This window comes from Ruditapes philippinarum, unplaced genomic scaffold (assembly GCF_026571515.1).
Source record: "Ruditapes philippinarum isolate M1 unplaced genomic scaffold, ASM2657151v2 ctg13348_1_1_1_1, whole genome shotgun sequence".
Lineage (NCBI taxonomy): Eukaryota > Metazoa > Mollusca > Bivalvia > Venerida > Veneridae > Ruditapes > Ruditapes philippinarum.
In genome coordinates, this window is record NW_026853790.1 from 20,408 (window position 1) to 34,347 (window position 13,940).

The 13,940-nt window shown below is 33.1% G+C and overlaps 1 protein-coding gene across 1 annotated transcript; it reads left to right on the forward strand.

The window, feature by feature from the left end:
* Positions 1–578: 578 nt before the first annotated feature.
* On the forward strand, positions 579–6,234 carry LOC132737888 (uncharacterized). Its single transcript, XM_060725260.1, has 2 exons — positions 579–1,469; positions 6,187–6,234. The coding sequence occupies exons 1-2, from the start codon at positions 1,151–1,153 to the stop codon at positions 6,219–6,221; spliced, it is 354 nt and encodes a 117-aa protein (XP_060581243.1). The 5' UTR covers positions 579–1,150; the 3' UTR covers positions 6,222–6,234.
* The last annotated feature ends 7,706 nt before the right edge of the window (positions 6,235–13,940 follow it).

The following is a 13,940-nucleotide window of genomic DNA, read 5'->3' on the forward strand; positions in this document are numbered from 1 at the left end:
TTGTAAAATATTAACCTAATAAACATATTCTTTTAAATGAGGCAATTTAATATTTGTTTGGCTAAGCTAATTTGAATAGCTAGAAATATCTTATTTCAAAGTTAAATCGATAAAGTCTTTAGTTTATTGATGGTATGTGTTATTTAGTAATGATCAGGTTATTGTTACTAAAATACCTTCGCTGACTTCTGACTTTGGAAACATTACTAACATATCTTTCTTTCATGACTGGCGCCAGTCACAAACACTCCTTTAATAGATTTATTCATCGATAATCTCTGTTGTAAAATTCTAATTGTATTCTTTAAACATGAATGATTAATAGTTCATGTAATACAAAATGGCATTATTCTACTCGACTTGATGCATTGACACTTAAACGGAACCCGCACATGTTTATCATTGAAATCAGTGACAAAAATGAAAAAGTGATTACCAATGTTTATCCATAATTGTGTTCTCCCGTGTTTAATTTAACCATTGAAAAGGGTATCTAAATATGGTTAATTGCGTCTGCAATTGATAAAGCTTGCTGTAACAGAGCTTGAACCCTGTCTGGAAGGTAAAAACGTATAATAAGCATTATCCGTGTTAATGTGATAATGCAGTTTATCTAGACAATTCTTTCATTATAAGGGAGATAAGTCGTAAGGTCTTATTACACGCAGCTCAGATTATGTCTCCCCTTTAGTTGAAAGGTCGCAGTTAATGCTAGCGCTTACGTCATCAGTCGTCTACGTCATATATTCCGGACTTTAGTTGAAAGGTCACAGTTAATGCTAGCGCTTACGTCATCAGTCGTCTACGTCATATATTCCGGAGCACATGGTCCAGTCTCTTTTTTATGTGAATCGAAGTTGAATCGTATCCAAAAAGGAGGAATATTTACCAAACAACAGCTTTATCAGATAAGTAAATTTGTCACAATTATTAGATAGTTAAATTTCATGTACAAAATTGATATTTGATTTATAATATCCGGATAAATATAGTATAGTAAATAAATTATAATCATACCACGAGGTGTGGCCGTGGGAGACGGTGACATCGGATAGACCAGTAACTGTATAAAGTGAAACAAAGTTCTACTCTTTATATCAGTGAATTTATCATTAAACACTGTTTTCACTATTAAATTATATTTCCTAGGATGCCTAAGGCAAAGGCGAAATCTAACAGACAGGGAAACCCCGTTTCGTTTCCACGCCATTCCTCAAGGTCATTGGCAAGAGGTCAATCGGCGCGGCCAAGAAAACAAACTTGCAAAGCAACACCAACAGCTGAACAAAATGTGGCTGTCAATGCGGAAGCACATGTTCCTACCGATACTGAGCATGGTGATGGCAATTTACCCACAGGCTGTCAGGTAGCTGGCAACCCCGCTCCTGAGCTTCAGCAAGAGCATAACGTGATTGGGTTTCCAATGGTTTCTCAAAGGCTGTCTCCTTCTGAAACTTCCAATATCCAAGGTGAGTGTGACCCTATTTTGGTAATACCTACTCATGACCTGGATATTCATTAAATAATAAGTTTGAATTGAAATCTAATAAAAAACTAAAACAAATTGATAATATTGATTATTGGACTGATGCTTTTGTAAACTTCATTTTAGTTTACATTAAAAAACACCCATTAAGAGCAGCGGAACTTTTGAAATACATGGCAATTGTTCGAGGTGCTTCCGCATCTAATAAATTCCAGAAGTGTTACCAATATGATATTCAATTTCGCCTTCGCATGTCTATTAACTCTAGTCGTCTGTGGTCCAATATTGATGGTCATTTGTGGCTTACATGCGGGTTGCTAGGCGATAACCCTTCCACTAGTGACGAGGTAAACAGAAATGCCTCTGCAGGCCTTGTTATGATTACAATTTCAAAGGCGGATGTTATAAGATGTTTTGTCAGTATAGGCACACCTGTATTGTATGCAAATTACCTCATCCATCCAATCAGAAGTCGATGAGATTTAATAGCAGTGCGTCAGGGGCACAATATGTTCCTCGACCGCGCTTTGTTCCGCTTGGCAGCACAAATGTGCCGCTTAGCGGAACAAATAATGTGTTTCAAACCCGGCATGTAAATACATTTCAAAGGCCTAGGGGTTTTAGACCAATTCCTCCGTCATATTCTCAGTCTGCCTTTCGACCCCAATTTATGGGCCAAAGGTAAAACGCCAATAATAATGGATAAAATTTCACCATTTCTCGAAAAATATACAAACGCAAATGATGCAAAATTTCTAATTCACGGTTTTCAGCATGGTTTCCCTCTTGGTTATGCAGGTCCAAGAATTTATAGGGACAGCAAAAATTTAAAGTCAGTCATTGATAATATTGACATTGCAAAACAAAAAATTTATGACGAGATAGATGCTGGGCGTATGTCGGGCCCCTACGCCACAAGACCTATATCAAATCTTAGATGTTCCCCGATCGGGCTAGTTCCAAAGAAATCCGGCGGATTTAGGTTAATTACACACATGTCACATCCCGCAAGCGATAGTGTTAATGATTATATTGACCCAATGTTAACATCTGTCAAATATTCGGATTTTGATAATGCTGTAAAAATGATAAAAAGGCTAGGTAAAGGTACATTAATGGGAAAAATGGATTTGAAAAATGCTTTCAGAATTTTACCATGCTATCCTGGAGATTTTGACCTGTTAGGAATCATGCTGGATGGTCAATATTATATTGACAAATGCATGCCAATGGGCTGTTCTATTAGCTGTTCTACTTTCGAAAAATTTTCATCTTTTCTAAATTGGGAAATCAAACGCCGAACTGGTTACAATGATATAGATCATTATCTTGATGATTTTATTTTCATGTCTGTTGCAAATTCTGATAAATGTAAATTGAGCATGTTAAAGTTCGAAGCAATGTGTACTGAATTTGGTGTACCAATCGCTTGTGATAAAACTGTCGGCCCCGTGACATGCTTACTTTACCTTGGTTTAGAGCTTGATTCAATTTCAATGGAAATACGCGTACCTCGGGACAAAGTTATGAATTTATTACATCAAATTAATGATGCATTGTTATTACGAAAAATAACGTTGCAACAATTACAATCATTGACTGGTTCATTGGCCTTTTGCGCAAAAGCAATGCCCTCAGCACGTGCATTTATCCGCCGGCTTTACTCAGCTATGTCGCAAGCAAAAAAGCCGTACCACAAAATCCGCTTGTCAAATGGTCTAAAAAGCGATTTAAATATGTGGAAAACTTTCTTGACTAATTATAATGGCACTTCGGTAATGTTAGACACTGAATGGAAATCGAATTCAGACATACAGTTGTTTACTGACAGCGCAGGGCAGTCAAATTTGGGCTGTGGTATTTATTTTAATGGTCGTTGGGCTTTTATGCAATGGCCTCAACAATGGAAAGATACAGATATTCTTAAAGATATTACCTTTTTGGAAATAATACCAATAGCATTGGCTTGTTTTTTATGGTCCGAACATTTTCGATCTATGCGTATTCAGTTTAGCTGCGACAATATGGCAGTAGTACATATACTTAATTCAAAATCTTCGAAATCTAATAGAGTAATGGCACTTGTTAGACAAATAGTGTTATGGTCTCTGAAATTTGATTTCCAATTAAATGCTGTACATATCAGTGGTGTAAACAATAACATTGTTGATTCAATTTCACGAATGCAGTGGAAGACGTTCCGAATGTTAGCACCGGAAGCGGAAGTTCACCCAACACCAATCCCGAGGGACTTCATGACGTACTTGCCGATGAAATAGCAGTTCTACTAAATTCCTCGGTTTCGGAAAAAACGAAACAAATTTATAACCAAGCTATAAATGCATTCAAGAACTTTCGCTGTTTGCATGAACTACCGGATGTGTGGCCCCCACCGGTGGATCATATGGTTAATTTTATAGGTTATCTCTCACTCAAAAAGTTCGCATTTGCTACAGTTAACTCCTATTTATCCGGCATTTCGTTTTTCTTAAAGATGAATGATATGCCGGATAATACACAATCATTTATAGTAAAAAAGATGTTATGTGGAATGCGACGCATCCGATCAAAAAAGGATTTGCGTGTTCCAATAACGCTACAGGTGCTTCTTCGCTTCCCAATGGCTTTACAGAAAGTTGCATATTCAAACTATGAATCAATATTGTACATAACGGCCTTTGTTTGTGCATTTTTTGGTTTTCTGCGGGTAGGCGAAATAGCCGTTGACACAAAGAAATCAGACACCAATAGAGTCGTTCAGTTAGGAGACCTTAGATTTTCGGAGAACGAATGTTTTTTAACGATAAGATTTTCCAAAACCGATCAGTTTGGGTCGTCGGTAACACTGACATTTTGTATATCACATTACCCTGAGATATGTCCCTATAGACTACTTCGCCATTACATTACTTTACGCCCTCAAATAGACGGTCCTCTATTTTGCCATTTCAGTGGGCAACCAATGACTAAATATCAGTTCCGTTTCATGCTTCGCAAATGTTTAAATTTCCTCAACATTGACTCAAATATAAAAAGCCATTCATTTCGTATTGGCGCGGCTACCACAGCTTCTCAATTAAATATCTCTGACGATATTATAATGCAAATGGGTAGGTGGTCTTCGAAATCCAGGGCTTATAAGAGATACATTAGGTTAGATAAGATAATTCCATAAAAATTTTATTTTTAGATAACGTTGGCCAGCCTTGTCAAAATATTTGGATCGTAGGGTCTTCAATCATTAAGAGAGCAGAGGCACATGCTAAAACGAGGCCGATGGGACGTCACCTTGGTCTTCAGCGACGCGGTGTGACTGTATTTTGGGCTGGCCATCCGGGCTTACATTATAGGCAACTTTACAATATTATTTACTCAATGTCTTTTTGTTTGCCACCACCAAGTTTTATTGTTTTACACTTTGGTTGCAATGATATAGGTCTAAAACCATGTGGTGTTTTAAATAAGACACCATTTTAAAGAAGTTATTTCTCAGATAATGAGAATTTTGCCTAGGGCCTGTATTGTTTGGTCCTCGATATTACCTCGTTTTGTCTGGAGGTACTCCGAAAATAATAAAGCTATGGATGAAAATCGGAAAAGAATAAATAGAGCATTGATATATTTTCTAGCCAAGCTTGGTCATAAGTGTATAAAACATCCAGATTTTCAAGATAAAATGCCAGCATTATTTTCTGATGATGGTGTACATTTGTCTTATATTGGAAATGATATATTTTTAAACACAATTCCAGGTGCTATTGAAACATTTTTGACTAATAATGCAAACGTATATCCAATTGACTGAATAACTAAAAGCCTGACAGCGGCGAAAAAATAAATTTGGCGTGAGCACTGCGTACTCATTGGCAGAATTTTTCGACGCAGTGTTTTATTAACTAAAAATAATTCAATTTAAGTTAAAGAAAGATATAAAACATTGTGTTAAATACTGTTTGTGATTGAACCCCAACAGTTAGATCTAGCAGTAATCATTAATTCGGCGATTGGTCATTCAATCTGCCATTGGACTTGTTGTGTACGAGTCGAACTTGAAATTGATTTGTTGATTTATGTATGATGAACTGAATGATAAACAATGACTTGTGAATGAAAAACAGTGATAAATGATGGTTTAATAATGATTATACAATCAATAACAAAGTGGCTTGGTCTATTCCCCAGCACTATTATTTTCCTTTGCATGTTTCAATTTTTTTCATGAATTCGATATCGTCGACTGTCAGGCAATTATTCCACTAATAAATTTTAATGATAATGTAATTTTGTTTTGATTTATTAGAATTTGTCATTGATAATAAGCATTATCCGTGTTAATGTGATAATGCAGTTTATCTAGACAATTCTTTCATTATAAGGGAGATAAGTCGTAAGGTCTTATTACACGCAGCTCAGATTATGTCTCCCCTTTAGTTGAAAGGTCGCAGTTAATGCTAGCGCTTACGTCATCAGTCGTCTACGTCATATATTCCGGACTTAAGTTGAAAGGTCACAGTTAATGCTAGCGCTTACGTCATCAGTCGTCTACGTCATATATTCCGGAGCACATGGTCCAGTCTCTTTTTAATGTGAATCGAAGTTGAACCCGCCCACCCTACCCATAGTTATCAAATAGAAAATTAAGAATTTATACAATGTATACTATATATCTGTTTCTGCTCTTGTTTTCTTTATATTTGCAGTTACTTGTGAGTGGCACCTTACGACCAACAAATGAAATAGTTTACTAACTCCAGTTCGTCGACAGTCGACATTAGAAAATTGAGGATTGTCCATGGCAGAATTTTTCGACGCAGTGTTTTATTAACTAAAAATAATTCAATTTAAGTTAAAGAAAGATATAAAACATTGTGTTAAATACTGTTTGTGATTGAACCCCAACAGTTAGATCTAGCAGTAATCATTAATTCGGCGATTGGTCATTCAATCTGCCATTGGACTTGTTGTGTAAGAGTCGAACTTGAAATTGATTTGTTGATTTATGTATGATGAACTGAATGATAAACAATGACTTGTGAATGAAAAACAGTGATAAATGATGGTTTAAAAATGATTATACAATCAATAACAAAGTGGCTTGGTCTATTCCCCAGCACTATTATTTTCCTTTGCATGTTTCAATTTTTTTTCATGAATTCGATATCGTCGACTGTCAGGCAATTATTCCACTAATAAATTTTAATGATAATGTATTTTTGTTTTGATTTATTAGAATTTGTCATTGATAATCATTATTGAAAAGAAAACACTTAACATTTTTGTTTGTTCGTTTTTTTACCCTATTGATGCGTTACAGAATTGCTGTATATGAGTATATGTCTAGCAAGCAAATTGATGATTTAGTTAAATCCTACGAATATTAATGTGTGTAATTTTTGCAAGTTTGTTGTTGTTAATCACTCGTTAATAACGAACTAAATAATTACTGTACGTAACTGTATAATTTTTTTATTACAAAATCATTCATCATTAAGTAAACATGAAGGTTAGTGTTCATTAGTGAGCATTTACAAAATCAAATTGGTCAAGAGTGGCACATTTTTTTTATTTATTACATCAGGAAACGATGTTTAAAGATATACTATGTTCATCTTTTGGTAAAATATTTTTATCTTAGAAAGGCATTGAAATTCATGAAATTTGTTTAATTTGAATAAAATAATAAATAAACTATGTATGGAAGTTGCATGTCTATTACGTGTCAAGTAAAATTGGTCTTTTCTTAAACAAAAATGTCAGTTTTTTAAGGACACTAAATATTCATATGATGACCACATATAGTGTGTAGAGTTCAAAACATATCATATCTACCTTAAATGAATTTGAAACATGTTTATTTTATACATACAAAGAGACTGTGTAGCAATTATTAATATTTTTAAAAATCAAATTTGAGCATAGTATATCTTATTTGCATGCATATGCCATAAACATGTTTGCTTTATATGCATGTACAGACCTACTTGTTACTTGTAATTATTATTTAATGAAAAGAAAACAGTGCAAACGAATGTTATAGTTTGATCTTGATGATCACTTCTCTCTAAATTTCAAAACTCCTCCCTATACAAAAAAGCGTGCATGCGTGCTTTGTTTAGTATATTAGATAAGATGCCTTATGGGGGATTAAATTAAAATTAAAATTTTCATATTGTTTAATGTTTCACATGTCATACAATAAATTATTGATCTTTAAATGGTTAAAACGAAAATGTAACGCAATTCATTCGTCTGTTTTCATTTCCATCAGTAATACATTTTCTCACATTATTATTGCATTAAAGTACATAATAAGTAAAATCAGGTTTTTAGTGTATGTCCATGATTTGTGTTTGTAGTTCATCAAATTGAACCATCATTTCAGTATCTGTTCAAACGAAGACAGCTGATTTGAAAGGTTTTCCCGTTTTGTCGGTATATCCTGAAACGCGTTTTTATGATAAATGCATTTAGTAGGAGAATTATAATGACATTTCTCACTTTAGTTTACTAGATAATCGATTTTCAACAGTTGCTTTGTTATTGCTATTTCTAAGATTTTTTAACATGTGCATTCAGACTGATCTAAAGCAACCAGGGAGGCAACAGGATAATAGACACCGTAATGATAAATTTATCAAGCGCCGCGTCTATTAGATATGCATTTGGGAACAATTTTGTTCTTGCTTTTATGTATTTTTTTTTGTTTTAACAAAATCACTCTGTTTTCAAATTGTCTCTTACAAATAGCTTTTCTGGTGTACAACATGTCACCGAGCTTTAAGGATTTTAAATAAACGTTTAACTGAAGAGATTGTACTATGTTTGAATATCATATTATTTTTAATCATTATCTATAATATTTGTTTAACCTTATCAATAACGTGCCAATGAGCCAGTCTATATTAAAATGACGGGAACCAAATTCGGACAGGAAACAAGAAGAATGACTACAATGCGCAACGGAATTTTTTTGGAGCTACGGGCGCAACGGAAATATATTTGACAAAACAGTCAATATATATATAACAATGTGTTTAATCAAGTAGTTTAATATTTATTAATGAGTAAACAATACGCAACTAAGAATAAATTGTATTTAACAATTTATTCATAACTCTTATTTGATGTTACAGACATATTTTTGATATTTGTAAAATAACAGAACATGACAATACTTTGTGAATGTATGCATTAGGTTCTACTTTTCCACAAAAATATGCAACTTAATTATTAAGCAAGGAGCACATATCAAGAACAGGGAGAAAAAATATTTGTACTTCGGATATTCAACTGTTATAGAGAACAATTGTCAAGGTTGATTGTGTACATTACCTGTGACTGTACAAATGCTTACAAATGCTTACAGAATATAATAGTTATGATAATAAGTTACAAAATTACACATGATATTTGAAAAAAACAACAACATTCTTTATATTTTTAAACGCTATTCTCCGATCAAAGGTGTCCTCAGTTTACGGAAACAAACCATAATGTTTATAAAACAATATTCGATTACCAGCTAAGTGTATTGAAGTGTCAAAACGATGATACGGTTACGTATGTTTTTTAAGAGCTTCGTTTGTAGATAAAAGTAAAAAAGTACACAAATTAGATAGGTAAAATTTGTTGCATGACTTTATATAACAGTAATTTCATTGTTAATATAGCACGTTTTAAACAAAATGGACAACAAAATAAGGGCAGAAGGTTGGCTTGTCTTCACTGGTGTAAGATTCGATGATTTTAAATGTGCGATATGTTTCAAGACCTTATAAGATTCGCGTGTGATTGGTTCACCAAAGGAAGCCTACAAACTGCAATTTTAAAATTAGCAAAACTTCAACAAAACAATGCTAACGACATCGAAAGATATAAGAAAGACACTAATATACCTATTATATTTATGCAATTCTACAATGTTCTTTAGTGATATCAAAAGGCGAAAGTGACACCACAAGGATATTGATGCCGTTATTGCTGACCTAGAAAAAAATTATTCCAGACATCATGCAGCTGTACAGCAAAAATAACAACAACAACAACAAAAACAGAATCGTTTACGGACTAAAAAATCAAGTGTTCAACATCGTGTTAATACCGTTAGACTAAGAAAATCATCTGTCACGAGACCAAGATCAGCATATCATCTACAAGTTTGAATTGGTTATACATGGAAATTTACATGGCTAGAGAATGCAGCCTTCTTTCAATAAAGGAAGAGTTTATGCCGATGATCTATGTTTTTGGCTTTACGAAGAATTCGCCACATACCGCGATTTTCTCAGAGCAGTAAGATATTTCTTTGAATAGTTTGCATTTTGCTAAAATGTGTTTACGACATGACCTGTCGCCCCTATTATTTGAACTGTATATGGTTTGCATATAAACAACAATTTGTTATTGTAATTTGTTACCTGAATGTTATTATTTGTTTCTTAACAATGATCAAAAGGAAAACAGTTTTCATAAGGATGATATTACAGACTATTAAGAGTTTCCTCATTTCTGAAAAAAAGACCTTCTAATAGCAAAGTTTTTGTTCAGAAATATATCCATAACTCATAAACCAGACGGTAAATTTTATTTAAGTTTTGCATACATATGACCTTTAAGGCCCATAACTGTCCTATGTTGTCAATTTTGCAGTTCCTTATAGTGCCCATACCCATGGTCTACCTTAAGTTATAATCTGCAAATTGCTGCATGGTTGTATGATTAAACCCCTGAAATTGGCAAGACTAAGTATCTATGAGGAAGACACTTAACCTATGAGGAAGACACTTAACACTCTGGTAGTAATATTTGGATTTCAGGAAGGGATTCTTTAGTGTTGTTAAGCCTAAATATTTCACTTTTATAATGAAGCTAAATATAGATCAAATAACAGAGAAAATATAAATAAAATGCATATTAACGATTTTCTTTTATTTGTGTATTTTGATTGATAGCACAGCGCTGAAAACAACATGTGTTCATACATCCTATTTTGTGATTCTTGTAAATCATGTTATAAGCTTTTTGAATGAATTTTCCTTTAGAATGCTGAAAATACACGAAGGTGGATTGTTCCAAATTTGGAAAAGGAAATGGTGGCCAAAATCAAATTGTTGCAAGGGAAATCAAATTCCAGAATCAAAGCCGATTTCTTTCTTTAATGGATGTGCAAAGTGCCTTTTGTGTATGTGTCATCGGAATTTTCGTAGGCTTTGTTGCCTTTACTATCGAACTTGTTGTGCATAAATATAGGCCACATACTACTTCCATGTTATTGTTTAAAAGATATATATCTCACTGATCAACAAAACGAACCGATTGACAAAGACATACTCGCATGGAAATGTGATATTTCACATTTGAATGGATATAACTCATTCGGTCTGACTTGCATTAAGATAATAAAATAAAGTCCATAAGTATTTCGTTTTACACAAAAGCATACATATGCGAGATATTGATTGATCGTACAGATGGCAAAACCACCCATACATACTCATTTTGCCATTTTACACACATATGATTTTTTATTAGAATGAGATATACAGTTCCTAAATAATAAATTAGTTAACTATACACTATTGTATTACACAATAAATGCTTTCAACGTATGGAAATTATGATTGGGTTCCGCATTTAAAAAATCCTTGATAAATATATCATTTAGCTATTCAAGTAGAAACGCATGTCATTTGTAAACCACAAATACCAAAAGTACTTGTGTTCGTTTAATAATTATTTATCTATACAAAACATACACAATTTTATTCAAGAAAAAAACAACAAGAAAAAACAAAAAACAAATGTATGTGGTGTGATCATGATACATTAATGAAAAAGTAACATAAATCCGGATAAATATGTAGCAAGATGAATGACATGACTATATGTATGTATATGTACGCACTCAAAAATGATGAGGTGGCGTCACAATCATTTGTTGTACTACAGTTCATTTTGAAATTACTAGAATTTCAAAAGAAATATACGGTTTAAATTATCTAAAAATTAGTCTTACAAATAACATAAAAATGATTATAGTTTTGTTCAGCTACCTAATATTTAGATTGTTAAATTATATGTTTATAAGATGATAAGAATAAACATGTTTTGTAGTAAAACGGTTAGTCATAACATTAGACAGTGAAAGAAACATTATTAAAAAGTATGGGATTAATTACCGGTATGTTGATGCAGATGAACATTTATTTCCTTTCAACAAATCAGTGTAGCTATACCACAATGTGAGTGGCAAAAAGTTTGACTGTAACAATACTTCGATGTCGTAAAGAATATAGCTTGCTTTCTATTCTTCCTCATCAGCTTTATGAAGAACTGTTCCCTACTCTTATATCCTTACATCTATTTTCATATGTGACTTTCCAAGGGATCTTCAGAAAAAGGTCACATATGACAGGGAGTCTCTTAATACAGTCTCGTTGAAAATTAAAATTTAAATACCATATATCTGTCTATATATACCATTGTGACTTAACATATATACTGTATAACTGTGTGAAGGAATTATATCTAACCAATTGCAAATACAATGTACACATAGGTACCTCAAATATTTATTGTAAATAAAATATTAAGAATCCCTGTAAAGCAAATATAATCGCATGTATATCATATAAAATGTAATTTTATTTTTGTATTAGATTTATATTGAATCATTATGGTACAAAACTTGAATTTGATGCAAATAATTATCATACTTTTAATATAATGTATTTCCTTACAGTTACAACTCATGTGGTTATCAAACTCAATATGGAAACAAACAATAATACAGAGAAAGACAGAGGATGACAGAATGCAGCCCAGACTAAAGCAAATGAGACCATAAGAAAGGCACCTTTAGGACACGTTATAAACAAACAAGGTCGAGCTTGCAAATAAATCTCCGTAATGGGTCTCTTGAAGACTTAAAGTGAACATTAAAGGAAACAAAAAGTTTTCCCAAATTGAATGGAATACGTTTGTAAAATAAATGAACTTAAGGGCGTATATTTATTTTGTTTTATTGTTTATTTTTTTGTTTTTATTGTTCATTCAATGTTGCAATATTTTGCCGAAAATGTGCCCTTAATTGTCTTTAGTACTCTTGAACGGAGGTATGTGTGTTTGTTTGTTAAATCGGGTTTAAATCAAGCCGATACTACATAAAGATCAGAATAACGGCGACTTTTCTGTTTAACTTGTGAAAATAGGCCTCATGTTTCGTTGTGCATTATTGCATGCACGAACGAGAACCCCCAAAAAAGACCACAGACTTTCCGTTAGCTGGCAAGACAGGTTTCTGACATGACATATACCAAAGGCAGCATTTTTGACATACAATGGTAAGAGATACATGATTTGAACTCGGCGGCATTGCCCAATCGGCCACGGAAGTTTAAAGAGCCTCTTTCAAAGAAGTATAAAATGAGGGTATATAATTAAGCTCAGACAAAATTTACATGGCATAATATCATTCAACAGCATTCAATCCAAATGTCATATCAGAAATCTTTCTATACAAAATGTTTTATAAAGAGAACATTTAATTCTAAGCACGTTTAAGAACGTATTGGGAAACAGGAACTGCAAGAATTTCCAAGGATATTTGACAACTTAATTGGGTGATTTTTTTTCAGAACACAAGTGATAAAAAGTGATAAATGCACATTTATGAATAACAGTGAAGGTAAGCTTATTCAATTAATAAATATTATTATAACAATTGGGGTATGACGTAAGTACAATATATATCATAATAATACTTTCGAGTAATAAAATCGGTAAATGGAATATTCTTTAGAAACTTTTAGGGATTTTTTGGAAAATGCAATTTGTATAATGACAGCATGTGATCAGGATGGACTAGTTTCAATTTTACTTTTTTTTTGTTTAGTACAAAGAGCATACATGGCACTCAAAATTATCTAAACGAGAAGCGGATTTCTACTTTAGAGTAAATTATCAGACGTTTCCATCAAATATCATGTAACCAATTGGCTTTTAATTAAAACTTTCTCAGAGATGGAAATAAACCTGTAATAGTCAATGAACAGTAGCAAAAACAAATCAAACAAAGTATGAAAGCAAATGTATATAGTACATAATTTACTTATTGGCGTCCGCGCCGAAGCGCGGCGCCCTTATGGAATGAAATCAGATTTTGTGAAAGGGCGACAGCAACTTCTCGAGACTTATAGTCGGTCATGATAAAAGCCGATCATTCCGATCGGTATGAGGGCGCTTGATTAAAAAAATGTCTCGATATGTACAATGAATAGCGAAATAACCTTTTCCGTCTCTTCGGTTTTTTTTTTTTATTTATCATTTTGTAGTACACAGTGGGTTATTATGGTATGTTAAAATAGAATGATGAGTTGATGACCTAAACATTCCGAAAATTTATTTATAGAGGGATGCACTGCTATCGGTAATTCCCGGTCTCTCCCGGTCTATT

What these genes read in the sequence shown, in the direction of transcription:
- LOC132737888 (XM_060725260.1), top strand. Translation starts at nt 1,151, where the DNA reads ATGCCTAAGGCAAAGGCGAAATCTAACAGACAGGGAAACCCCGTTTCG. An exon ending in TGAAACTTCCAATATCCAAG is followed by an intron (nt 1,470 to 6,186) that starts GTGAGTGTGACC and finishes TTATATTTGCAG; the next exon opens with TTACTTGTGAGTGGCACCTT.